Source organism: Lepidochelys olivacea, assembly GCF_965140295.1.
Source record: "Lepidochelys olivacea isolate rLepOli2 genome assembly, chromosome: 18".
In the NCBI taxonomy this organism is placed as follows: Eukaryota; Metazoa; Chordata; order Testudines; family Cheloniidae; genus Lepidochelys; species Lepidochelys olivacea.
In genome coordinates this window covers 29081487-29108680 of record NC_140428.1, presented here as the reverse complement: position 1 = coordinate 29108680, position 27194 = coordinate 29081487, and the positions used below count along the sequence as shown (strand labels likewise).

General features: G+C 61.4%; 3 protein-coding genes across 4 annotated transcripts in view; 1 reads left to right on the top strand and 2 right to left on the bottom strand.

Annotated features, from left to right (window-relative positions):
• Positions 1-269: 269 nt before the first annotated feature.
• TNFRSF25 (TNF receptor superfamily member 25) lies at positions 270-17373 on the top strand. Its single transcript, XM_084651509.1, has 10 exons — positions 270-456; positions 8432-8663; positions 9040-9171; positions 9388-9540; positions 11026-11104; positions 12701-12759; positions 13343-13429; positions 13591-13628; positions 14230-14395; positions 14603-17373. Exons 1-10 carry the CDS (start codon positions 427-429, stop codon positions 14887-14889), a joined length of 1263 nt encoding a protein of 420 aa, XP_084507635.1. The 5' UTR covers positions 270-426; the 3' UTR covers positions 14890-17373.
• A 2773-nt stretch (positions 17374-20146) lies between these two features.
• The window catches only part of ESPN (espin), a 78270-nt gene continuing 71222 nt past the window's right edge, over positions 20147-27194 (bottom strand). The window contains exons 12-14 of one of the 2 annotated variants that reach the window (XM_084651632.1): positions 20795-20874; positions 20691-20702; positions 20147-20486 (exon numbers count right to left, since the gene is read on the bottom strand). In XM_084651632.1, the coding sequence (XP_084507758.1) occupies positions 20339-20486; positions 20691-20702; positions 20795-20874 (240 nt within the window). In that variant the 3' untranslated portion in view covers positions 20147-20338. The remainder of the gene's footprint in view (positions 20487-20690; positions 20703-20794; positions 20875-27194) is intronic. The other variant, XM_084651633.1, reaches the window with a different exon arrangement.
• LOC311532966 (espin-like protein) lies at positions 25234-26937 on the bottom strand (the record flags this gene model as incomplete). Its single annotated transcript, XM_084651993.1, has 1 exon — positions 25234-26937. One exon carries the CDS (start codon positions 26935-26937, stop codon positions 25234-25236), a length of 1704 nt encoding a protein of 567 aa, XP_084508119.1.

Here is a 27194-nt window from a genome sequence, read left to right as displayed (position 1 = left end):
TTGCAGGAGAGCCCCAGGCCAGCCCCGCTGGGAGAAGGCTCTGGGCCTGGGACTCACCGGCTATGGGACATGTGGGAGGGGGCTGGCTCCCGGCAGGGAGGGGCAGGAGCACCAGCCCCTGCAGCTGTGCTGCCCCTCCCCCTGCCCATCTGCTTCCATGCCAGCTAGGCCCCTCCCCGCATTCGCACCGCCCTCGGTAGCTGTCGTGGTTTCACACCCCCCGGACTCATTTCCAGAAATGGATTTCCTCCCACAAGGGCTTGGTGTAAAAGCCTCAGCTGAGCGGGTGTGAGCTCACTCGTCGCCAGGGGGGTTACTGAGAGCATGGATTAGCTGCTGCCTCGCTCTGCCGCTGGGTTGTGACCAGCTCCCGCGAGTAACCCCCGTACCCCGCCCCGGCATGAGCTGGCTTTCTAGGGCTCGAGGATGGAGAGCTGGGCTCTGAAGGCAGCTGGGGTAAGTCCTGCTCACTCTGGGATGTTCCTCACTTGCTCTAGAGTGAAGCAGGAAGCGCCCAGGGCTGGTGCAGCCTTGCTCTGGGAAGCTAGGGGGAAGTAGGAGAGGCCAGGAGATCTGGCTGGGGATGAGGGCCAGATCTCAGCATCGGTTAGTTTGGTTCCTACAGGCCAAAATCTGGTTTCTCGGTCTGAGCTGCTGCTTGGTATCTCAGGCATGAGGGACCCAGTCAGTGGACTGCTGATGCCCCCATGAGATCTTGGGAAGTTTACAGGAAGGCAGCTGAATTCACTGATGCAGGCATTGCTTTAGAGCCCCAGGGGCTTTCCAGGAAAGGGAAGACAGGGAGGAGAGAAAATGAAAGTGTGGGGGAGCCGCCTCAAGTTAACAATAATCATAAATTCATTCATCCCGAGGGCTCTGGAGCTCTTTACAAACTAGGTATGCCAGGATCACTTCCCCAACCCTAAAATGCAGCCGCCTCTGGGCTGCACACTGAGCCAGCCAGCAGAGAGCAAAGCTTGCTGTATTGTGTGTCAGGCTGAACAAACTCTTGGCGGCAGGGGCCGGGTCTCCACCCCATATGTGTGCACAGCACCCAGCCCACCCTGCCCTGGCTGCTGAGTGCCATCATGGTTCACATGAGCAATAAGGAGACCGTAGGCGCTATTGAGGACACGGGATGGGGTGTTTCGTGGGCAGCCCAGCTGCTGGTGTCAGAGTCCAGGGGCTGAGGCCTGAGTCCTGCGCTTACAGACGAAGAAAGGGGGCTGTGCTGGGGGGCCTGGCGGAGTCCTGCATCCTGCTGCAGCGAGGACTTGTGCTCTAACTGGCTTGGCAGGAAGTTGGGGTTTAGTGCCTTACATTACTTCACACCCTGGCCAGCGGGCTGTGTGCAGGGCTGCCGTCAAGTGTCCTGCTCAAAGGTCACTTTTTAGACCAAGCTACGGCGGGGTGGGACCGGGGTCAGCTGGTGCAGGGGGCTGCACTCAGCCGGGCTCGGGTGCCGGCGTGCTCCCTGTGCCAGCCGAGCCATGTACCTGTGGAGCCTGGGGGCCGCCCTGGGCTCACTTGCATGGGGCTGGGGAGGGAAGCAGCCGGCTCTGCCCCACTGGCTGCCTGCTTGTAGGAGCAGCCTAGGAACGTGGCTGGGGCCTGCTCACTTCCCAGGGTGCTTCTGTCCAGCCTCTGCTTGGGCGGTAGGGCCTGGGGCTACCAGCTGCGTTTCCTGGCCTGGAGCCCCTCCCTGCTTTGCGCACTGGGCCCACAGCCGCTCGCGCTGGGGGGACAGAAAGGCTGTGACTTCAGCCCCTGCTACCAGCCTGGAAGGGCTGTTCTCGGGGCAGGACGCTCCAGGCCCCTTCCACGGGTGCCGCTCCCCACCTCCGCCCAGCCCTGCTCCAGCCCGGTTGCTTTCCTGCCGCCCTGCTGGGCCTGCTTAGGCGAAAGTGCTTTTCTTTAAAAGGGCAGCACCTGCCCAGCTCCCCTCTCCGCAGCTCTCTGCCCCAAGGGAACGGGGAGAAGAGCAGGAGCCCGGCTCTGCACCTGGCTCTGACAGACAGTGGCTGACTGGGCCCCAGCGTGGCTCATTCATGGGCACATGCTGGCACCCTGTGGGGCAACGAGCTGGCTGGCGTTGCCAGGACAAGGCCAGCTGCAGCTGGCCGAAAAGGCTCCACCAGGCGCCAGCTCAGCAGGGAGGCTGAGGAGACAGGTTCCCCGTCCCCTCAGCACTCGGCTGGGAGGGGCGTGGGGGCCTTGGGCTGCTACTGCCTGCAGTGGGGTGAGAGCTCAGGCCGGGGCTCTCCGCTGGAAATTCACTTGAGCAGCATCTTGGGGTGACGGAGTGGGGAGTGCGAGGGGGTGACGGGGCTGAGGGGTGGAACTGTGCAGCCACGGGGGGACTGCAAGGCCACAGGGGGCGCGGGTGTGAGCCTGCGGAAGCGAGGGAGCGTGGCCATGGCGTGTGGCGCGAGGCTCCTTTCAGGGCAGCCCAGCGTGTGAGATGGGTGCAGCTGGCTGGGGGAGCGGACCCTGCCCTGTCCCTCACCGAGCGGGCACATGGCCCGTTCCCCAGCGGGGAAACACGAAGGCAGGCAGTGGGAGCCGCAGCAGCCGCCCGGGGGAAGATCGCACCTCGACTCAGCAAGGCACCACTGACTCAGCGAGGGGGGCGGGAGGAGGGGCCCAGGCCTCCTCCCGAGCCTGCCAGCGCCAGGCCACGATCTGATCATGGAGCTATGCAAATGGGTGAGTTCATGGGCAGGTTCCAGCACAGCTGTGACAGATTTAAGAGAAAATGATGCAGCCCTTTAATCGGGGCTATCTTCACCCGGAACTCCGCCCACGGGCCAGAATCTCCAGGAATCCACACCCACGTGGCGGGGCTGGCAGGGCCCTGCAGCCCCTTTGTGGAGTGTCCGAGGGCCTTTCTGGGGATAAGGGCATCCCCTGCCCTGGCACGGGGGTTGGGGGGCCAGGCTCTGGAGAGCTGTGCGTGGGAGAGCAAGGGGGCTTGACGCTGGCCCGCCTGGTGCCACGGGAGCTCGGTGCGTGGGCGGGGAGAGCCGTGGGCCAGCGGGGCCTGTGCTCAGCCACCATCTCCAGGTGCTGGGCGGGCAGCCAGCAGGGTCTGCGTTACATCCTGGGCACCAGACCCGGGGCTGGACAGCCCAGGGGCGCCAGGGCCAGGACCAGACCCAGCTGTCATGTCTGTGGCATCCCGCCCAGAGTGACAACACACCATGTACCAGGCTCTGTGGTGGCTGGGGGGCGGGCGTGTGGCCTTCGCCTGGGGCAGGCTCCCTCCTACCCGGGGTCAGGGGCTGTGGCCGGTGGGCTGGGCATGCATCTGAGGAGGAAGGGAGTCAGGGCCAGAGCCCATCAGCTGGCCCCACGGCCGGTGCTGGAGTGTGGGCTGGCTGCCCCGCCGGAGCCACTCAGGGAGCTGGTGGGCCACGCCATGGAGCTGGCTCGTATGGCTGTGTTGTGGTCTGCAGTGCCTGGAGCCCCCTCCTTTCTGCCCCCCCCGGTCAGGGCCCCACTGCGCCAGGCTCTGCCTGCGCAACACAAAGCCTCTACCTCGAGGCGCTCGCACTGAGGGCTTGGTGACCGTCAGCTCTTGGGGGGTGGGGGTGGGGGGGCACTTGTGCGCTCATGTGTGTGTGTGGGTGCGTGTGTGTGCGTGCAGCCCGCAGCACAACAGGCCCTGAGCCGCAGGGCGGCCCCGGGCACTAAACCCTGAGCGGTACCAGGGCGCGAGACCCACCAGCGCCCTGGTGCCCCGCAGAGGGGTCAGCCCAGCCCGCAGCTGGGCCCAGTGGCCTTGGCCCTGGCATGCTGCTCCCCTCCCTGCGGGGCTGTCAGGGTGTGGCGCTCCCCGGCGGCTCCGGAGGTGGTGTGCAGCCCTGACCTACTTGGGCGGCACGTACTTGGTGCGATACCATCAGAGGCGAGGGGGAGCTGGGCCCGGCTTCCTCTAAGGGAGGAAATCACCTCAGCACCACGGCAGAGATTAAATAGGAGACTGACATTAACCCTCTGCTGCCCTGCCCGCCCCAGCGTGGCCCCCTCCCACGGCCATGGTCTCCGCCTAACCCAGCAGAGCAGCTCTGGGGCAGGGGCTGGGTACGGTGGGGCAGGGAAAGGCGAGGCAAGGAGCCCCGAGTGCCCCAGCCCATGGGCACAGCGAGTGACATAATCATGTCCCATGGGAGGCCCTGGGCTCTCCCTGCTGCCCAGCCCTGAAGGCCAGCGGCCAGGCCGACGGGGCGACGCCTCCTTGCCCTGGGGCCAGTGGAAGTGGCCGTGTGGTGGGGGCTGGCCCGCCCAACGCTATCCCACAATGCCAGGCACACGCGCAGGCTGGTGCTGTCACTCCCGCTGAGTGTCCCATGCCCCCTTTCCCCAAAGCAGCCCCCACACCTCCCCCGCCCAGGGGGGGCCGGGAAATCACTGGCAGCACGAGACCGCCCCCCCAGGTGCCCCTGCAGCCCCGGGGTGCCTCTAGCTCCAGCCACAGTGAGCCGAACAGCTGGGAGCAGCCCCAATGGCTCAGGGAGGTGGAGCCGCCTCAGCGAGGAGATGGGGCCGTGGGGTGGGGGCAGTCAATGCCAGTGGAACAGGGCCCTGGGGAGAGGCAAAGCCTGTCCCTGGTGAGGCACTTAGTGCTGTTGGGGCAGGACCTGGCCATGATGCTACCCGCAGCTCTCCAGCCCTGTAGGGAGGGCAGCAACACACACACCCCTGCCCTGTTCCAGGGGAATAAGGGGGGCCAAGGCGGGGCTTTGCTTGTGGCTGCGTGGCACACACTGGGCATATGTGAGAGCAGTCTAGGAGCCCCAGAAGCTGCCCATGGTGCCCCAGGGGCAGGGGCCTGGGCACCATCTCTGCATGGCACCACATTGCTGATGAAAGAACATAAGAACGGCCTGACTGGGTGAGACCAAAGGTCCATCTAGCCCAGTATCCTGTCTTCTGACAGTGGCCCATGCCAGGTGTCCCAGAGGGAATGAACAGACCAGGTGATCACCAAGTGATCCATCCCATCGCCCATTCCCAGCTTCCGGCAAACAGAGGCTGGGGTCACCATCCCCGCCCGTGCTGGCTAATAGCCGTTGATGGGCCTGTCCTCCCGGAGCGTATCGAGTTCTCGTTTTAAAGCAGAGCCATGGGGCCTGGTTCGCACTCACTGAGGCTGTGTCTCAGGACTGCCCCGCGCAGCGTGGCCTGGCCACAGACTCAGGTAGGGCGCGGCGCTGGCCGGTTGCCCTGATCTGGGTAGAGCAGGGTGGCCAGGAAGTAAAGGAGCAGCCAGAGATGCCCAGCTCAGACTGGCTAGGTTCAAGCTGCTGAGGTAGAATATCAGGGTTGGAAGGGACCTCAGGAGGTCATCTAGTCCAACCCCCTGCTCAAACCAGGACCAATCCCCAACTAAATCATCCCAGCCAGGACTTTGTCAAGCCTGACCTTAAAAACCTCAAAAGAAGGAGATTCTACCACCTCCCTAGGGAACACATTCCAGTGTTTCACCACCCTCCTAGTGAAAAAGTTTTTCCTAATATCCAACCTAAACCTCCCCCACTGCAACTTGAGCCCATTAGTCCTTGTCCTGTCATCTGCTACCCCTGAGAACAGTCTCGATCCATCCTCTTTGGAACCCCTTTTAGGTAGTTGAAAGCAGGTATCAAATCCCCCCTCACTCTTCTCTTCCGCAGACTGAACAATCCCAGTTCCCTCAGCCTCTCCTGGTATGTCATGTGTTCCAGTCCCCTAATCATTTTTGTTGCCCTCCGCTGGACTCTTTCCAATTTTTCCACATCCTTCTTGTAATGTGGGGCCCAAAACTGGACACAGTACTCCAGATGAGGCCTCACCAATGTCGAGTAGAGGGGAACGATCACGTCTCTCGATCTGCTGGCAAAGCCCCTACGTATACATCCCAAAATGCCATTGGCCTTCATTGGTGCTGGCAATGCCCTGAGCTGGGGCTGCAGGGCCCTGCCTTGTGCCTGCCTGACGGGGCCCACAACCTGCTCTCTGCTGGGCTTGCCCTACACCAGGTCTCCTCCCGGGGATGGGCCAGGCCCTGGGCCTGCGCTGGGGGATCCCTGGGCTCTCGCAGTGGCTTTGTGGCTCTGTGGCAACAGGGGGGCTGGACCCCGGGGGCTGACGAGCTGGGTGGTGTCCCTGTGCGTGGGAGGGGATCCCTGAGCAGGGTTGCCAGCGCCCCCGGTCATCGCTTGGGCCTGCAGGCGCTGCAGGGGGCTGTCTCCACACCAGGCCACGGGAGCGTTCCACCCCGGGCTCCAGTAAGCTGCCACGCCAGGGAGCTGGCTGCTGCCAGACCACATACAGTCCTTCTTGGGATGGGACCCGTGAGACCGGCCCCACTGCCGCCTGGCTCCCAGCAGAAAGGAGGCTGCTCGTGGCCTGGCCTGGCCGCTGCCAGCCCAGTCCTGCCTGTGCCCAACCCTGCCCCGCTGCTCCATATCACACCCCTATGGAGATGGGTCTGGTCCCACCCTGGTACTGAGTTTGGCTCTGTCAGGCGGCATGCGGGGAGTGCTGGAGGCCCAGAAGGGCGGTCGCATCCTGCCTGCACAGCATCCTTCTTGGAGCCGCGGCAGTGGGGGGCGGGGCCCTGCCGACAGCCTCAGCACGCTAGCTGGGCTGGGAGCCCCACTTCCGCTCTGCTGAGCAGCCTGCTGCCACGAGCACCGTGCCCGCCGACTCCTAGGAAAGTGGTTAGCTCAGAGCCACTTACAGGAACAACTGCCCCAGGATGCTTATGCAACACTTTTCGGTGCCCTTTCAGTGTTAACCACACGGCCCATTTCTCCTCCTTTACCAGAATCTGTACCTATGGCAGGAGCCTGGCCTGAGGTCGCCCCTGCTTCCGGCCAGGCACCTCCGCACCCAGTGTTCCCTGCAGTGGCTCGGTGAGCCAGAGGCTGCTCTGCGCAAATGCCACACGCCAAGTGGCTGACACAGGCAGGGGAAAATACCCGGCAGGGGCTGGCAGGGGGCATTCCCAGGGGGAGGGGGCTGAGTGCTCTGGTGGGTTAGTCATGCAGAGCGCTCCACAGCCGCCCTGCCAGGAAGGGCTCCGTGCAGTGCTCCTCGCTGGCAGCTTGGCTCATGCAGGTGCTGGCCCCAGCAGTGTTGCCAACTTGGGTGATTTTAGCACGAACCTCATGCTATTTGGTGTGTTCTTAAAGCTCCAGCTCCTGGAGTCAAGTGACTGCTGAGCAGCTCGCCTTTCAGTAACAAACCCAGCAAGTGTCCTGCCCTGCTGGGTGTGGGGCAGCGCCTGGAAACAAGCCCCAACTGCAGTCCACAGCTGCAGTGGCTGGGACTTGACGTAGGGATGTTTCAGTCAAACTCAGGCCCTAAATCCAGCTGGGCTCACGTATCACCCATGGCCCCAGCCCGGCTTTCTCTCCTGACCCCCTGAGTGGTCCCCAGTGGCGTACTTGGCACCCCTGCTACGCCACAGGACAGCTAGCCCTGCCCTTACATCAGCTGGGCACCTGCAGCGGGATCAGGCTCTGCGTTTGACAGCACGCAGGCTGACAGGCAGGGCAAGCCTGGGGGTGGGAGCAAGGGTGGCTGGGTGGGCTAAGCACCATGCTAGCCCCAGGCCCGGGTGCAGGGTTTTCCTGCCGCATCTCCCAGTGAGGTTCAGGACCATGGTTGTTCCAGGACACAGGCCCCTTGCAGCTGCAATGCACTGACTCCCTCTAGCGGAGGAGCTGGGGCACCCTCACCTAAGCCAAGTGGGTTTGGTTGCAAGGGCTGATCACTTACTACTGGAACAGTAGCACCAGCTGCGATCAGCCCCCAGGCCCCCTCCCCATTATAGCAGGCCATGCACTGACCCTCAGTGAGAGACAGTTCCTGCCCTATAGAGCCGAGGCAGACAAAGGGTGGGAGGGGAAACTGAGGCACAGGGTGCAGCCGGTTCCACGGTGACTTGCCCAAGGTGACCCAGCAGGTGTGGAAGGGCCAAGAATAGCACCTAGGCCCGCTCAGTCCCAGGCCCCAGCCCTCCCCACTGGCCTGGGAGAGTCGAGAGTGCATCTGACTCCTGCACTGCCGTGGGGGATGCTCCAAGGTTCCTTCTGGTTACACCTCCCCCAGGCTCCCATGCGACAGGGTCCCCCGGAGGGCAGCGATCACAGCACCTGCTGCTCTGGACTCCGCTGGAGCCTGGGTGGGACGAGGCAGTGGGCTCTGGTCAGCCTGTCCCACCCTCGGCGCCCCAGCGCTCGGTGCAGGGCTGGGCACGAGCTACAAGTGTCAAACCAGGGCCAGCTAATGAAGCGTTAGCTGAAGGCTCCTCTTGCCAGCTGAGGCCTGGCTGCTGCTGCTGACCTGTGGCCGCCCCTCGGTTTGAGCTCTGGGCTCCCAGAGGGCGCGGGGCTGCGGGTGCAGCAGCTCCAGTCCCTGGCAATGTTCCCCTCTCTGTTCCTAGGGCTTTCTGGCTGCACTGCTGCTGACGGGCAGTGGGTTCCCGTTGTTGGGCACCCCGAAGCCACGGGCGGCCGGGGCTGCCAGCGAGCCCAGGAGGGCGAGGAGCCCGGCTGACTCTGCCGTGGGGCTGCACCATCACCAGCGGCACAAGAGACACGTGGCTAGAAACAACTGTGCGGCTGACCAGCTCTGGTACTCGACAGACAAGCTCTGCTGCCAGAAGTGCCCGGCAGGTGAGGCTCGGCACACCCCCAGCCCAGCACCAAGGCTGTGCCCGGCTCAGCGCTCTGCAAACAGGAGCGAGTCCGGCCCCGTGCGCCGGGGAACTGGGCCAGTGGTTTGCTGAGGTTACAGAGGCGCCACGGGCAGCGCCCGGACCTGACTCAGGGCTCCCTGCTCTAGTCACGGCACGAGGACCCCCCTCCAGGAAGGAATGGGGGGGCAGGGGCAGGGCATTGCTCCAAATCACGGGGCGCGCAGAGGCTGCTGCTGGCCTGGAGGAGCCGACCCAGTCAGCCAGCCCGAGCCCCTGGGTATCCCGGGCCACCCCCGACCTGCACAGCACCTGCGACTAACCCGCACGCTCACCCCGGCTGGTGTTGTTTGCAGGAACGTTTATGAGGGCTCCCTGCACGAGCCGTGGCTATGACACGGCCTGCGAGAGCTGCCCGCACGGCACCTACCTCTCCTTCCAGAACCTGGAGCGGAAATGTCGAAAGTGCTCCGAGTGCCACGCGCAAGGTAAGGCGCTGGGCAGGCCCCTCGCTGGGACGGGAACCCAGCCGCCCTAGCACTGAGCCGCCAGCCTCTCGGCCAGCCCTTCCCCACCCCACTGGCCGGGGCCCTCGAGGGGCAGGAGAGAGCCTGGGGAACGTGGGCCACACTCTGAGAAGGAAGCAGCCCCCTTCCCTTCCCCTCCGCACAGAGGCCCGCTCAGGAAGCCTGTCCTGTGTTCAGCTTCCCAGGTCGTGCTGAAGAACTGCACTGAGACCAGCGACATCGAGTGCGGCTGTGGGGCCGGCCACTTCCGGCAGTGCACGGACCCTACCTGCAGAGACTTCACCTGCCAGGAATGCCGCAGGTGCAAGGGCAGGGTCACCCTTCAGAACTGTGAGTGCCCAGAGCACTGCCTGCTGCCTTTGGATCCTGGCACTGGCCCCTGCTGCTGTCCCTGTCCCACTGAGCCCCGCGCAGCTCCCCGCCTGCCCCCTGCGCTGCCCCACTGCCCCCCGAGCAGCTCCCCGCCTGCCCCCTGCGCTGCCCCACTGCCCCCCACGCAGCTCCCCGCCTGCCCCCTGCGCTGCCCCACTGCCCCCCGAGCAGCTCCCCGCCTGCCCCCTGCGCTGCCCCACTGCCCCCCGAGCAGCTCCCCGCCTGCCCCCCGCGCAGCTCCCCGCCTGCCCCCTACGCTGCCCCACTGCCCCCCGCGCAGCTCCCCGCCTGCCCCCTGCGCTGCCCCACTGCCCCCCGAGCAGCTCCCCGCCTGCCCTCTGCGCTGCCCCACTGCCCCCCGCGCAGCTCCCCGCCTGCCCTGCTGCCCCCTGCACTGTCCCACTGCCCCCCGAGCAGCTCCCCGCCTGCCCCCTGCGCTGCCCCACTGCCCCCCGCGCAGCTCCCCGCCTGCCCGCTGCCCCACTGCCCCCCGAACAGCTCCCCGCCTGCCCCCTGCGCTGCCCCACTGCCCCCCGAGCAGCTCCCCGCCTGCCCCCCGCGCAGCTCCCCGCCTGCCCCCTGCGCTGCCCCACTGCCCCCCGCGCAGCTCCCCGCCTGCCCCCTGCGCTGCCCCACTGCCCCCTGAGCAGCTCCCCGCCTGCCCTCTGCGCTGCCCCACTGCCCCCCGCGCAGCTCCCCGCCTGCCCTGCTGCCCCCTGCACTGCCCCACTGCCCCCCGAGCAGCTCCCCGCCTGCCCCCTGCGCTGCCCCACTGCCCCCCGCGCAGCTCCCCGCCTGCCCCCTGCGCTGCCCCACTGCCCCCCGCGCAGCTCCCCGCCTGCCCCCTGCGCTGCCCCACTGCCCCCCGCGCAGCTCCCCGCCTGCTCCCTGCGCTGCCCCACTGCCCCCCGAGCAGCTCCCCGCCTGCCCCCTGCGCTGCCCCACTGCCCCCCGCGCAGCTCCCCGCCTGCCCTGCTGCCCCCTGCACTGCCCCACTGCCCCTCAAGCTGCTACACCCGCCCTGCCCTCCCCGCTTCGCTGCGTTGTGCCTGCCCCCCCCAGCCTCGCTGCGTTGTGCCCCCCCCAGGCTCGCTGCGTTGTGCCCCCCCTCCCCAGGCTCGCTGTGGCCTCAGGCCATGGCCCAGCTGGCTGAGGGAGTGCTGCTCAGTGGTGGGCTGCCATCTCCGACGCCCGCTCGGCCTACAGCCCACGCGAGGGGCGAGGGAACAGCTTTGCCTAGGCGAGCACCTGGTGGTGTGAGCTCAGCGCCCGGTGTCTGAGCCGACGCTGACCCAGTCCCTCTCGCCCAGGAGAATGTGCCGAACGCCAGCTGCTGAGCCCCTGCCGACCTGCAGCCTGCCAGCGAGGACAGGCCTGCCTCCCTTACCCCCAGGCCACACCCCTCCTCGCTGGCAGGCGCTAGCTATGTGCAATGTTTTTCAGGTTCAGAGGAGGATGCCCAGTGTGGGGACTGCCAGCCTGGCTTCTACCTGGAGGGCAGCGAGTGCCGAGCATGTGCCACGTAACTACCCTGGGCTTTCTTGGTTTGCTTCCCCCTACAGCTCTCCCATTAGACACCATCCTAGGGGATTCACCCGGCAGATCTCAGCACACTGGCTGCAGATGCCAGTCCAGCTGTTAATGAGGCGAGCTCTGTGCCCCTGGTGGTCTCCATGCCTCCCGCTGGGCAGGGGCCCTCCAGCAGGCTGGGACAATAGTTATGAGCCCCAGAACTTCACAGTGATGGTTTGTCAGCAAACTCGAGCTGGGAAGTGCCTTATCTGCGATGCTCACCTGCCACAGTTCAGTCATCCCATCCAAGAGCAGAAGCACTCTCAGGTGACTGGCTGACCACTCACACTGTCACTAGCAAATACCAGTCCCTGGGGTTCGCAAAACCCCCTGGTGTGAAACAGACGTGACCCATCCAGCAGAGCCTGTGTGTGCAAGACATGGAGCCATGTGCAGACACCAGGGTGATGGACTGGAGAACAGAGACTAGGGCTACACTCCAGATAACATGGGGATTGTCTACATGTCGCATTGTTCCTGATTAACTCCTGTCACGGAGTCCCTGGGCGATGCTCTGGAACTGCTCCCTACGAAGCCAGGCAGGACTCTGGGGAAGTCTCCTTTCTGGGAGCAGCCTGTCTGCAGGGCACACAGCTCACACAGCTTCCCCCTTCCTGGGTCTGACCTCGGAGCATTCAGCATCCTCTGCCCCTCCATGCGCTTCCCACAGCCAGTCCGCCCAGGCAGGCTCCTGAGGAAGCCAGAGGGTCCTGCCCCCCAACTTTGCAGTCAGACGGGACTCTCAGCCAGCCAGTAAAACAGAGGTTTATTAGATGACAGGAACATGGTCTAACACAGAGCTTGTAGGTGCAGAGAACAGGACCCCTCAGCTGGGTCCATTTTGGGGGGCAGTGAGCCAGACAACCGCATCTGCAATTCACTCCATGTCCCAGCCAGCTCCAAACTGACTCCCCCTCCAGCCCCTCCTCTCCTGGGCTTTGTTCCTTTCCCTGGGCCAGGTGGTCACCTGATTCCTTTGTTCTCCAACCCTTTAGCTCTCACCTGGCAGGGGGGAAGGGCCCAGACCATCAGTGGCCAGGAAACAGGGTGTCGGCCATTCTCTGTGTCCAGACCCCTGCACACACCTGCCCTCTAGGGCTCTGCAATGATCATACACCCTTACCCCACCCCCTAGATACTTCAGAACTGCCTAGGGGAAACTGAGGCACCCCCACACTATTCAGAGGAAACATTAAGAACAGTCCCGCTTCGTCACAACTCCTTGGTCTGGAATCGGAGTGGCCACACATGGAGCTGGTCAGGCACAGCTAGTACACTTGCCATTCACCCCCTGCCTTAATCTGCATTGACTGTCATGTGTAGACAAGCCCCTAGTCAAACCAAACAGCTGTCTGGTGTTGAGCACCAGGGGGCGTGGGAAGGTGTCTCCAAAGCCGCCCATGGAACGTGGCAGGCCTGGCGGTGGGACACTGGCCCTGACCGAGCCGCACCGGACCTAGTGCCAAGACGCTCGCTCTCCCGGCGCTCTGGGAAAGGACAGGTTAGACGCCCACTTTCTGTTTCTCTTCACCATTCTCCTCTGCAGCCAGAGCCCCGAGAAGTGCGGAGAAGCGTGCGGCAGGCCATGTGGTGGCAGCAGCCAAGGTAGGTGGGAGGGTGGCTCATGGGGAGGCGCTGGCATGGCATGGCATGGCAGGAACGGGGGGTGTCAGGACAGGGGCGGGCGCTGGGCCAGGATGTGCTCAAGGGGCTGCAGGCTCTGCCTGGCCTACAGGGGCGAACGCAGGTCTACTCGGGGGGGGCTTGGGGCGGGTACTGCAGGGATTCAGCGCTCAGGGGAGGCCCTGCCTCCTCGCACCATTGCCTAGCCAGGAGCAGTGGTATCGAGCCCCCGGAACCCACATGCTCGTCACCGGCCCCCAGCTAACCTCGCTGCGGCTCCATCCCGTCCCCTCCTGCGGCTCGCTGGGGCAGGGCCTGGTCTGAGTAAGTGTCCTGTGATTCCTGAGCCAGGCAGCCCCTTGTGCTGGTGTCCAGGGCGGTGTGTGCCGGGAGCTGCGGCCAGGCTGAACTCTGGCACTGCTGGGCAAGACCCCAAAGCAGCTGCACCGGCAGGAGCAACCCCAGCCTTGCCTAGGCTGTCCCTGGCGCCAGGGCTTCAAGGGGGAGGTGAGCAGAGCATGCTGCAGGCAACTGAGCTGGGACCTCCCCTGCGTCTTTGTTTCAGGCTTCGGGCTGGAGTACGTCCTGCTGGGCCTCATGGGGCCCCTCTTCCTGGGAGCGCTCGTCATCTACCGCAAGAGGAAGATTCTCAGTAAGGATTCCCCAGCAGCTGGTAACCCACCCCCGCGATGTCCTAGTGATTAGCCTTCCCCTCGCGTTCGACTCGGAGTCTTGCACAGCAGAGCCCCTGGCCTGGGCTAAGGGAGGCCCTGTGCTCAGAGTTGACTAATGGCTCCGTCTCTCTCCTCGCAGGTGAGGCCGCAGCAGTTAAAGACTCGAGGCTGCAACAGGTGAGAGCCCAGGCCGGGCACACAGGATCTGGCCTGGGCCTAAATGCATTGAGCATGCTGACTGCGACCCTTTGCCTGCGCCATCGGCGGGGCCCATGCGGGGTCTGGCTGCCCATGGCATGCGACAGTGCTCGCCCAGCCCCCCCCACGCTGCTTGGGATGGTCGTGGCTGCTGGCCCTGCTTGTGCTGCGACCTGGAGGCTGGGGGCATTTGCAGCCATTTATGGCTAGTTTGGATCCAGATGAAGGGCCGTAGTTCTCCCCTGCAGGCTGGTCATTGGCACGAGGAGATGCGTTCGATGGGTCTCAGCTAGTTCCCAGTGAGCAGGTGCCCACCCCCGCTCAAGGCCCCCTCACTGGCAGCCTCAGCAGAGGGGCTGGGGACTGAATGGACGAGGCACTTTCTCCCTCTTATTTCAGAGCAACTTAACCTGGCCCAGGGTGTCTGCCCAGCCAGGAAGCCCCCACCCCCTGCCCCGGCCTGGTAGGGAGCTGCCCCTTCGGCAGCCTTCTCCCCTGCCCTGCCGCACCCGGCTGCTGGCTCCCCGCCCGCCAAGAGATCAAGGCTTCCCTCGCAAACAGTGGCTTCTTTCTGTTCCAGGTCTCAGCGTGTCCGTCTGGCACCGCAGAAAAGCCCCTGGAGTCGCAGGGTTTGCTCCACCTTCAGATCACGGAGCCATCGCAAATGAACGGCAACGCCTGTCCAGTCAGGCCCCTCGGCAGCCAGGACACCTGGGAGTCGCCCGCCAAGCCCCAGGACACAGCAAGTAAGCCACGCACTGCAGAAAGGCGCCTTGTGCCACGGCACATACAGCCACCCAGCGGCTTGCCACCATCCAAGCCCCCCACCCGGGGCACCGGGGCTGGCACAGGCATGCCATACAGCTCATCGCTGGCTCCCCTTCAGCTCCTCCTTCTCTGCAGGGCTGCTGTGCCCCGGGCTCTGGCTGACGCTCTGTTCCGCTGTCCCGCAGGGCCCCTCCCTGGCGTTCTCCCGCAGGGCAGCAAGCTGTACGACATCATCAACACAGTGCCCGTGCGGCGCTGGAAGGAGTTCATGCGGGTGCTGGAGCTGCACGACGGCGAGATCGAGGTGGTGGAGCTGGAGTTCACCCACGTCCGGGACCAGCAGTACGAGATGCTGAAGAGGTGGTACCAGCAGAAGAACGCCACGCTGGAGTCCATCTTCTCGGCCCTGGAGCGCATGGAGCTGGCCGGCTGCGCTGAGGAGCTGAGGCAGCGGCTGCAGAGGTGCCCGTGAGCCTGCCCAGCAGCGAGTGGCTGAGGCTGCTAGCCAGGGCTGGCTTCCCCGGCTCCCCTCCATGGGTTCTGACTTGGGACGGGAAGGAGAAGGCCTCTCCCAGGCCAGTGAAGCCAGCCCTGCTGTCGCTGTGGGCAGGGCCTGCTGTGGCCTGGCGCTTGGAGGAGCAGGTCTGGCTGCTGCTCTACATCCAGGAAGCTGCGTCCCTGGCCCCGAGTGCGGGAGGGCAGGTCTCTCAACGCCCGCAGCAGTGTTGTGCCCGGGGCCAGCACAGGCCCCTCTGCACAATGGCGGCACTGGGACGAGAGGGGACACACAGCGGGCAGCACCACTCCCTCCCCTTGTAAGGAAAGCCTGCAAGTGCCACCCGGCTTCACATCTCCGCCCGCGAGGAGCCGGGTGTGCGGATGGCAGCAGAGCTGTGCCGGGGGTCACCCTGCGAAGGACAGCGGGGGGAGCAATGCACCCCTGGAGCCACAGACTTGGTGGTGGCAGCCGACCAAGGCAGGCAGAGGGTCGGTCTCAGCATCATTGCCTCTGTGCTGCTGAGTCACGCTTCCCTCGCCCGGCCCTCAGCCTCAGCCGGGCTCCATTTCCAAACGGGCCTCTCCAGAACCCCCGCCCCACAGGACGCAGGCCCTGGAGAGCCCTCTGCACCCTCCCTGGCCGTGCCCAGTGGCAGGACGCAACAGGCCCTCTCCTGGAACCCCAGCTTTCCCTCTGAAGCGGGAATCGGGGGCTTGATGGAAAGCCCCTCCCGCATCCTGCTAGGTTTGCAAATCAAACCCTGCTCACCAGCCCCAGGAACAGGGCATGGAGCGTTCCCGCACTGGTTTGCATTAAGCAGCCATAGCTAGGCTGAGCACCACGGAGCAGCCCAGTGCGGGGGCTGCAGGAGAAGCCCAGGAGGGCTGGAGCACCTGCTGACAGCTTAGTGCTAACTCTCCCAGCCGTGGCTGGTAGTTTGGGCAGCTTCCTAGATCCCATTGGCTAAGGAAGGGAGCGTGTCTCCTGGCTAGTCAGGGCACCAGGCAGTCCCCTGGGCCCTGCTGCTGAGTCAGGGCATGACCTTGGGCCAGTCAGCTCACCGCTCTGGCCCTATTTCCCTGTGTGGGATGCTGCTAACCTGCGTCAGGCAGCGGAGCTCACTGAGCCCCGGGGGCAGGAGATGCTGCCAGCAACAGGCTGGTCCTAGTGTCAATGCCCAGGGTTCTCTGGAGGAGGGGCTCAGGACCAAGCCAGATCAGAGTTGAGCTGAGGGGCCTCATCCTGTGCTCAGTGCTGACCCGACAACACGAGCACCTGATGAAGCAGAGGGATGACTCCTCTCGTGCTCCCTATGGGCTCAGCATCCCCTGGGGCTCCCCACTGCCCATACCCGGGTCCCTCGCCTGCCCCCAGCCTGCTTAGCGACTCTAAGCCACCCCAGGGAGATGGCAGCTGTTCTAGGGGCCTCACTCCAGGGCTTGCCGTCTCTGCTGAAAAAGGCACTTTGTGTGCGTGCCTGTGTGGCCAAACTCAGGAAGAAAAATGCTCGCCAAAAATGCTGCCTCCCCCGGAAAGAACACACCTCTGCACAGAGCCTTAAAGGGACAGGCAGCTGGGTGGCACGGCCCAGGAGACCTGCCTTGTTGGCAATCTGCAAAATTCCCCCATCACGTGGGAGCCTTTAAAAGCAGCTGGGCTGGATTACTGCCACCTGGGGCCTCTGCTCGGCCCAGGTGGGGGCAGGTTTTCCAATCCCCCAGTGGCCAGCTCAGCTGTGAGTGCGTTAGTCCAGCAGCCCCTGGGGGAGGGCTGGGGCGGGGGGATTGGAGCACTGTACCAGTAAGTATTGTTACTTATCTTCTGTAGACATTTTATGTCAATTATTTGTATTGCTGGCTCTGTCCTGCAGTAGCAGGGGCAGACTCGTTCTGTTCTTGTGCTGCAACAGGTCGGTGCCTCTTCCGAGCTGGGGGCTCTCCCCACTCGCTGAGGAGAGGTGGCGGTTTTGTACCTTATTTATACCCCATGTTGCCTTGAGGAAACCGATCAGAATTGGTTACATGTCACACCCACTGCTGCTGCTTCATAACTGAAAAGGGGTCTCAGCCCTCTTGCTGGGGAGAGGGGTGGGGAAGCCCTGCCTGGGTCTCTGCTAAGGAGAGGGTGCCTAACGATGGGTGTTTGTGGTGGGGCAGGTCATGCTGAGCCCCAGGGGAGCTGGAGATGCTCAGTGTCACTGAGGTCAGACCTTAGGTGCCCTAGCTCCTAGTGCTAGGGGCTTCAGTGAGCCGTGTCTCCGTGTACAGAGAAGGAGCAGTCAGCACCTTCCTGAGCAAGTCTCTCTGCTCCAGCTGGGCCTGGGAGCACAGGCTGCCTTGCGGCAGGCTGGGGCTGCGTGTTAAAGTGGGCTCTGGAATGCTGCAGGGAACAGCAGAGCTGGGGGACAGGGACCGGGCTCTTCCCCTGTGTCTGTAACTGACAATAAATCCGTGTGGTGTTGCCCAGCCTCAGGTGTGGCTTTTCCTCTGGGAGGGGCTGGAGGCCGGGAAATCCCCTGTCCCTGAGCTTGGGGAGAACCAGCTGCTCCCAATCCCTTATTTCTGGACAGTCCCAAATACCTCATGGACCAAGGAACCAAGCAGATGCTGGGGAGCTCTTGAAATGCAATCCAGAGGGCTGGGCTGATGTCAATGCATGTGGTTAATTTTGTTAGTGCTTAGCTAATGATAATATTTGCTAACTAATTACTGTTAAATGAACTAGACTCCCCTCTGGGCTGCCTTAATGAATTTAGCAAGCTGGCTCAGGGCAATTCAAACCCACTTACTCGGGTTGCCTAGGTCCTGCTCTCCTCCCCTCGCTTGGCTTTTTCTATCTGAAGTTTGGGTAGCTAACTAGAGAGAGGCAGGAATGCAAAGGGCCCAGCTGCCCTGCCACAGGAGGACAGGGAAAGGATGCTGCCTTCTGGAAGGAGTCCGTGGCAGGGGCAGATGCAATTGGAACCAAAAGGTCGGGTACCCCCGCGGGAGCTGACTCGAGGTTGTGTCTGTAGCAGGGCAAAGTCCTGGCCCTTGTCGCCTCTCCCAGAGTCCATATTTAGATAATATCAATTTTCCAGCTGGTGGAATCGGCCTTTGCTCATGAGCTGTCTTTGGCCTCAGCGGGTCTGTTGCTCTGAAGAGGCATTGTCCGGTCCCTTGGGAGCAGGTTGGCGCTGGGAATCTGTACCCAGTGCTGCACATTCATAGCCAAAGAAAATCCACGTCAACAAGAGAGAAAATCAAGGAACTGGCAGAAGCTGTCAGGGGGTGTTCTGTGCCCAAGCAGTTCCCTGGAGAAGGGGCAGGCCTGCCCCAGCTGGGCTGTGCTGGCAGGGTCCTGCCCCTGGTCACTTGTTCCTGCCCTTGCCATGGAATGAATATTGGGGGCTAATTTAAGTCTTGGATGTGACCGAATTGAAAGCAGAGCTGACCCCCCCCCCGCCCTAACTCCTGGGCAGGGGCAGCTCAGTGCTCTCTGCGTTGCTGGTCCGTGCTTTCCCCGGGTGGAGTAAGGGTGGGCAATCCCAGAAGCTGGGGCCCTGGGCACCCACCTCTGGGCCTGGAAGTGACCCGCTGGAACCTGCCCAGGCCCGGGACTGGAGGGGGAAGGGTATCAGTGGATGTCTGGTGCCTTCTTCCTGAAAACAAACAGATGCCCATGCGGCAGGGGCCGCAACAGGCTGTGACTCACTGGGCAGGTTGCTCAGCCAGCCCCGCACCAGGCATGGAAAGTCCCAGCAGCTTTACAGGGCTGGCACCCATGCTCAGGCTGGCTGCAGGGTTATCAGCTAGTGCGGGCTTCCCACCCTGCCCAGGATCCCAGACTAAGCACAAACCCACTGACAGGAGCCCAGGGCTTGGAAGGCAGGGCCCGGACCCACAGCGAGTGTTGGGGGCGGGGGTGAAGTTTGGTGGGCATGGGCCTGGAAAGCCAGGGGAGGAGGGAAGGGAGGGTTGGGCAGGGACCAGAACCCAGTGCGGGAAGGGGAGGGTTGTGGGGGCAGAGCCCAGGGGAGGGGGAGGGTTGGGCAGGGGTCAGTGGGGAGGGGAGGGTTGGTCAGGGGCCAGCAGAGTGGTTGGCGGGGGCTGGAGGAGAGCTGGGCCCAGCCAGTAAGCCTTGGAGTGAGGTGGGAGAAGCAATGTCCTGGCCATGCTCTGAGACTGCATTGGGCAGCACCCAGGCAGGCCCAGCATGGATGCAGGGGAGCCCCCAGGGATTCACAACAGGCCTCCCCCTTCCCTGCGGGGGGAAAGGCTGCCCCAGGCACAGGGCCAGGGTGGCGGTGAGGGCACACACCCAGCACTGCCCCTTCTCCCGCAGGCTGGTGCTCTGGCACTGGGACCAAGGGAGAGGGGCTGTTGGGGGAAAGCCACGAGGCCCAGCCAGCAGGCCTCATGCCCCGGTGCACACCCGGCAGGCGCTCGGAGAGCAGGGCCCTAGGCTGCGTGGATAGAGCTCGTTGTGTGGCGGGCGAGAGGGGACCACAGAAGGGAACAGGAAATGCCGGGAGGTGGTTAGTGTTTTATTGGTGAAGATGTAGAAGTTCTAGGTCAGAAACAAGCTGAAAATCTCCCTCTAGAAGCTCCAGGAAACACCAGACAAAAACGTACAGAAAACAGATCGGACCCCCCCTGTTCTAATGGCCATGGTGCCAATGCGGGAGCAGGGGCTAGACGTAATATGGCAGCTGAAGAAACGGCTCGCATCAGCCTGACAGGAGCACAGAACTGTTTTTAACTATAAATTTTCTTTTAAAATGTCCATTTTGCAAAATGAAAATGACACCCAAGCATGGTCTATACGCCAGCATCTACAGGGCACCAACAGAACATATATTAGTAGCAACTGACTCTATGTACACACAACGTTCAGCCTGTCTGCATAGCCTTGTAGGATCTCCACTATTCCTGGTAAAAGTATATTTTATGGTAAACAAATGACTGACAAGGAGTGGAAAGCCTGTGCAAGGGGACACTTAAAGGAATGCTGTTTCGTATTAAGGTGAAGGGAAGGTTTTATGTGGAACAGAACAGGCTACAGAGTCGACCATATTTACAGTCATGAGGCGTTTCTTTTGATCCCATTCACAGCTACTTACTGACTTCATTTCACTTGTGAGTTCCACTTTTGAAAACCTTACCCATGCCCTAAAACTCTTTCAAGCTAAGTTGTTTATGGACGTGGAACACCAGGGCGTTGCTAGACAGGGACAGAGTTCTCTGCGATATGTTAGTGGTTACACTTATTGCATTTATTTCATTAGAGGGATGGACACTAGGCCATTAGGTAGGAAATGACTTTTCAGCTGGTAGTGTCTGCAGCGGGGCAGAGCAGCTGGCCCCTCCTCGGCCTACTGAACAGCTCACGTTAAGGAAGAAAGTTCTTAACTTCACAAGAGGAGCAATGGAATATTGAGCGCCTAATGCTTTGCTATATCCCCTTTCTTGAGGATGATTTGCCTTTGCCAGGGGGCTAGTTTTGTTTCATCGTACCCAAGAGTCCTGAGCTTTTCTGACTGCTCTTTCTCCTTCTCTGCCTCTTCTCGCTTCAATTTTTCTTGCTCTTTTCTGTTTAGAAACAAAACAAACATGGGGGTGTTGGTTGCAAAGAGCCGCCTGAGGCTGAACTGGTCGGTGTGGAGCAAGGGTATAAGTAAAGCAAAGCACACAAGCCTGCTTAGTCTGGCCCTGCCAAGGTACAAAGACCTGGCCAGGAGTGAACATACTGGGTTCTTAGGCTACTTGAGAAGTAAATGGAGAAGCAGGACTCACCGTTTTTGCTCTCTGTGAAAACAAGGAGAAAGAAAATACAATTAGCTCCCAGCGGTACAGCTATTGGGCAACCACTGTCATGCCCCAGCCCAGGGACAGCTCACCTTTCCTCTTCCATCTTCTTCCGCAGGATCTCTCGCCTCCAGGCTGGCATGGTGGCCAAGCGAGCTTCTTCTTCCTTCTCCTGTAAGACAGTAAAAGGCATTAAGGAGGCCAGCGAGCACCTGTAGAGCTGGAGAGAGGGCAGAAGGGACAGGAGAGCTGATCGGTTAGACTAGGCTGGAGGGCACGTCTCGCCTAGGCCGGCCCTATGGAGCTGGACCAGCCCAAGCAGCGACGAGGGGAGATGGCAGGTCGATTGGGCAGGGCTGCCAAAGGGGGAGAGGGAATTCCATGGCTCTCAGGTGGCGATGAAGCATCTGGAGGAGTTTTGACCCAAGAGGCTGTGGGCAAAGGCAGAGGTGCCACCATTGCCAAGGGCCGGAGAGAACCCTGAGGACACATGGAAGGTTACAAAGAACGGGCCGTTGCCCCCAGAAAGGTGGGTGTGCAACTCACCCCAGGGAACACAGCAATGGAGAGCGAGGCACCACCACTGCCCTGACGCAGCAAGCCCTGAACAGGGAGTAGCTGTGGCTAGAGTCAGACAGCTCTGGGAGGGCCAGGCCCCACTAACACACGCACCCCCACCTGGCCAAAAGTCAGCAGAAATCTCCTCAGCTGAGCGGCTTGGCCTGGAGAGGAGGGACACTTGGATAGCTCCTGGTACCCGGGGCTGGCCAGAGCTTAGCAGAGCCGTTAGGCAAGGGGCCAGGAGCTCAATGCTCCACTTGTGCTGAAGGGCTGAAATTCCCAGGAGACATCGTGCTGAGCGGGACATGGGATCTGCGGCCAGCAGAGGTTGCTGCCTTGAAGGAGCTGGAGGGTTGTTTGTACGGGCACCATCCTGCCTAGGGCCTGCCTAAGAGCAAAGTAGAAATGGCACCGCATGGAGGGGCAGATGCATGCCCTGCTTCTGGCTGGCTACACACCGGGCTCCCCTGCTGGCTGGGAACGCCACATGGGCCTTTTTGCAAATAATCCCTCCAGCGTTCCCAGTGCACTGTCCATTGCTGCACGAGCTGTGTGTGCGTGGGTGGGTGTGTCCGCAGCCCCTCTGTCCAGCTTGCTAGGACAGTTCTCAGGCACAGCTGGGGGCATCTCTCGGGACCACGGCAGGGGATGGGTTGTGTGACTCAGTGAACTCGAGCCAGAGGAAGAGTGGTGGAGGATTGCTGCAAGCTGGCGATGGCTGATCTCAACACTGCTTGGCAGGGGAGCTCACACGCAGCCAGGACCAGACTGGTCCAGCCTAGGCAGTAGCCAGTGCAAGGTTCCCATGGTCTCCCCAGCACTCTGCCTCACCCTGCCTTGGAGAGCCCCTTTGGGATGGGAGAGGTTAGTTCAGCATCCTCCCTCTGGGCAGTTGGTGGCTTTGCCCATTAGTGCTAGCCCAGGGGATGTTATTTTAGTGTTTGATGAGGGAATGGGACTAAAAGCACCAGCCTCCCCCGGGCCACCAAAGACTTGGCCAACAGGACCGTCTTTCAGCCTTTACTTCCAGAGATAGATTTGAACGGGCAGAGCCAGGCCTGCTCTCCGTCCCAGCAGTGTGATCGCAGAGTAACTCCACAGGATGGGATCCTGGCCCTTACGCCTCAGTCTTCAGCCAAGTGCTAACGATGGGCGACCAAGATGGGACCCAGTGTGGGGGCGCAGATTCCCCCAGATCTACTGCTGCAGGCCTCTTATGCCTTCCCCTGGGGCACGTGGCGCTGGCTGCTGTCAGACACGGCTCTTGGGGCTCAGCCCCATGTCCCTGCAGCCGATCGCTGCTCCCCCAACCCAACCACTCCCCTAAGACTGAAAGAACGAACCCGGCCTGGTGTGGGACCGGTCGCCTTTGGCTACAGACAGATGGCTTCTTCTCTGGGGCACTCTGACCGCAACGCAGGCAACAGCCGAGCTCTTGGCATCGAAGGGCTGGGCAGGACTAAAGCCATGTGGGAAGTCCAGGGTTCGGCACATGGCCTGACTAATCAACAGTGCCACGCATCGGAGGCAGCACCTGTGGAGCGAGCAACCCTTCCCCTAACTCCCCCTTTCCCAGGTCGCTTGATGGTTTCCGAGGAGCCGGTTCTCACCACTGCGTGCCTCCGCTTTTATGTGCGTCAGCGGGAGAAGAGTCAGCGAGCTCTCGCCTGCACCAGCCCCCAGCCTCCCAGGCAGCGTTGGGGGTGTGACCTGGCGGGACGCTCCGTGGCATGGCTCTGCTGCCGTCTAACTCCTGCTTTGGTTGCGAAGAGCGATGCTCGCAGCCCCGGAGAGTCTGCCAGCCTCTCTTGGCTGGTGCGTCCCATGGGAGCGAGCTCTTGGATAATTCCTGGCTTGTGCGGGGGATGCTGGGAGAACAGCCCCTCTCGTGTCCCAGCGGGTTTTGGAACCGGGCTTGGCAACAGACCAGGCCCTGAAATGTGACTGGGATGGAGTTAGAGTCAACTACATCCTGCCCTACGAGCTCAGAGCTGGGGCAGCATTCAGGCTGGTCCTGATTTCATCTGTGTGTCTCCATGAGACAGGGCCCAACCCTGCCACCACTGAAACCACTGGCAGCAGGACTGGGCCTAAAGGGCCATGCCAGATGGAAGTTTCCCACACATTATGCTTGGATCACTCATCCCTGCTGTCTAGCCTGATTACTGGCCCATGGAAGCTTGAACCCTCAGGGCTACTCCCTGGGCTGGGGGCTCCAACAGATCAGTGTTAGCAGAAGTGAGTCTTGTCAGACACGGGGCTGCCCGCACAATCTCCCATTAGCAGGACCAAGCCATGCTCTCGGCACCAAACCAACCTGCTGCTTGACAGTGCAAGAGTGCCGTCCTTCAGGGCTTTCCTGCTGCTGGCACAGCTACGGTGAAGGATTTTTATATGCCACCCTCCCCCACACCCCCCATCTTTTCCTTTCTTTAAAGTTGGCTGTTTTGATGCTGCAGGAACCAGGCTAGTTGCTGGGCACTGGGCTTCAGGCCACATTCACCAGGACAAATATACATCTGGCCCTATTCCTTGGGTGTTTGCAGGACACTTGGCTTGGAACAGCCAGTGCCCCAGAGCAAGGTGTCGAGGGTCCCAAATCCCACTGAAACAGCCTCGACACTCCCTTCCGAGAGCAGAGAGCTTTATTCCTTCATTGTCACAAGCAGTGTCAGGGAAGATGCAAAACGCGCACAGACACACACTCCCCCCATTTAAAGCAAACCTCATTTCCAAATGTCTATACAATAAACACTCTGGTCCTATTTCCATTCCAAGCCATGCACATTCCACTAGGGCAAGCTTGGGACTCTTGGGAATCTTCAAAGAACAATGTGGTCCAAGTGGTCTTTAGTTTGAAAGCACACAGCATCAAAGGGAATTCTCCACACGGCTTTAACATGATACGGAATTGCTAATCTGGTTGCAGAACCATGCACTGTGAGACCAATTAGTACAGCACTCAGCCTGTGCTCAGTATGGACCCAGGGCAACTCTGGTGCGGTCCTCCGCCTCGCTAGAGGAAGGATGGGGATGCTCATACCAGTTCCTACTCCCAAATCACTCTCTTCCCAGCTAAAGGAAACATTAGCTAAAGAAGTGTCTGTAAAACGCAGAAAACTGGAGATAGCTCGTGTCATAGTACATTTGTCAGGGATTAGCTCTTCCTCCAGCTAATTCAGAACTACAGCAAATGTACACGCTGCTCGAGAGGAAAATCCATGGACCACCTCCTACGGAAAACGGCAAACAGCCACAGCGTCACGTGACACATGGTTACAGTCGCACCCTGGTCAGTTCAGCCAGCAGGGAGCACGCAAGAAGCTTCTCTTGAGAAAGAAGGACTCTGAGACGGTCCATGTAGGGAATTCAGGATTCAACAGAACAGTGCAGACTCTGGGACTAATCCTGCAGTTCTTATGCAAACCAAACTGCCATTGAGGTCACAAGTTGCTGAAGCCCATGGGAGTTCTGCCTGAGTAACAACTGCAGGATTGGGGCCCCTCTGACGCTACTTACATGAATACTAAATTGTTTCTATTCAGAGTCCCTAGTCTGCCCAGTAGAATCCTGTACTGGGTTCAGCCGGGGAATATGTGTTTCTTTGTTCTGTTTTATAGCTCTTCACCTAGCCATCACATAAAATGATTACAGGCCTCTCCCCAAAGTTTGTCTTCGGCTCAGACAGGTTGGGCTCAGTTCATCTTGGAAATACAATGGGTCCCTCAAATAATTAACTGAGCCAAACAGCCCTTGTCAAGTCCTCTGGGGCCGGCGCATGTTTGATTGTCCCCTGCTGTCACTGGAGCTGCTTCTCAGCCAGCAATTCCCTCTATGAGATGGACCAACATCCCACCTCAAAGAGGATGCGATCGCCTTTACCTGCGACTTGTGAGCCGTGCGGGGCAAGGGCACGGAGGCCCCTGCCTGCTTCTGAGACAGCGTGCGCTGGGCACTGCTTGGGGGGCGCTCAGATATCAAACATCTCCGCCTCCTTCTCTTTCCAGAAGGAGAAGCTACGGTCTATGTAGCGACAAATGTCCTCGTTGCTGAACTCCCCTAGCTCGGAGACTAGCTGGATGGAGCTCTCCCTGCTCTTAGGGGCAGGGGCAAGGCCCAGTTCATCGGGCGCTGGAGCGGGCTGTGGGGCATCACTGACTAAGCTCTGGGAGGATTCCTGATGGAGCAGCAGTGGAGGCTGGATTCCTGCTGGGAGCTCTGGTTCCGCTGCGGCCGCTGGCTCCGGCTCCAGGCTGTCCCCAAAGAACTCCTGTTTGAGATCTTCGAAGCCATCCAGCCAGTCCCGCTTCCCGGCCTCGATCTCCTCCATCACCACCTTGTGGAACTGGCGGATGAGCTCCCAGCTGTGGCTGCCCAGCCGGTCAAACATCTCGTAGCACAGAAGGTGCCGGAACTTCCTCTCCTCGCGGCTCATGCTCATCTCCAGGAGCTGGAAGTAGCCCAGCATGAAGAGGTCCAGCGTCAGGCTGCCGTATGCTGCTGGGGAGCCACAGACGTGCGGCAGGAAGTGCTCGGGCCAGTACAACATGCTAGCACGGCTCAGGCGGCGGATCTGCCGTGTCGGGACCTGGCTGATGATGGTTCTCCAGTGGGCGATCAGCTTCCCCACCACCTGCCTTTGCTTCATGAAGTACAAGAGCCGGTCATCCTCGCTGGGTTTCTTCCCGGTCGCCATGGGGAGCGGGGCGCTGACCTCTGAGTCGAGCGTTTCGGCGAGCCCCATTTTCCTCTTGGGGCGAGCGTGGCTAACCGACTCGGTGAACGTCCACTTCTTCCAGTGCTCCAGGAAGAGGTAGACGATCCGCTCCTTCCGCATGTCGATATAATCCTGCACGCAGCTCAGCTCCGTCTGCACGGGGAGGCTTCTGGTCAGGTGGTCGGCACTAAATAGGGCCTCCCCGAAAGGCTCCGTGGCTGCACTCTGTGTCTCTGTGTCTCTGGAGGGCCGGGGCCCAGCTTCGCAGTAGGGCAAGGGAGCCTGCTCTAGCGTACTGGGTGGCTCTATGCCATCCGCTGCAGCATCTTCGCTTAGTGCACTGAACAGATCGCTGCTCGTTATATAATCCTCCTCCAGGATGGGCTCTCGGCCGTAGCTGTATGGCATGGTTCCCACAGGCAGGGACCTCTTCCGCTTGTACACCCTGCTGGACACAGCCTCCAGCTGCTGGCACTGCGTGTGCAACTCATAGTTGGCCTTCAGGTCCTTCACCGACACACCATATTGCACAATCTCCTTCTCCACCTCCTCCCGAGTGCAGCTGAAGGACTGCGATCTCCCGATGTTAGCAGAGCCCTCTTTTAGCGGTGCTGCCTTGGGCGAGGTGCTCGCGGCCTGTCTCGTGTGCTCGGATGTGTCGGGGCTCACCATATCTGCCAGGTTGACTGCCTTGCCCCCAAGCAGAGCCAGGAGAATGGCCATGCTCTTTAGGAGAGTGGAGATCTTGCTGCACCAGGCCGGGAGGTCATCGGCTTGGCCTTGCATGCGCTTGGGGTTTGCCGTGAAATGCTCCTTTGCCAAGGCAGCAGAGAGTGGGAGGAGCTGCTGCATTTCGTGCCCCAGCTGTTCCAGCTCCGTCTCCACCTTCTGAACTTTGTGCATCACTTGGAGGCTCTCGATTTGCTTCTCAATGCGGATTATGTCCTCCTCAGTCATCAGCTGCCCGAAGGGTCCCAGAATGCCATTGTGTGCATGGGAATACCTCCAGCCTTCGTGATTGTAGTAACTCCCGGTCCCAAGCTAAGGCAGGGGGGGAAAAACATCTCCCTCAGGACAGAGCTCCACATTGTCCTTTCTCTGCACACGCTCTAGACTTTACATGTCCTTAGTGGTGTAATGGCAATGGGCAGGCTGGAAATACTGAGCGCAAGGAGAGGGCAGGGGAGTGTAGACAAAGGCAGACGATACAAAGC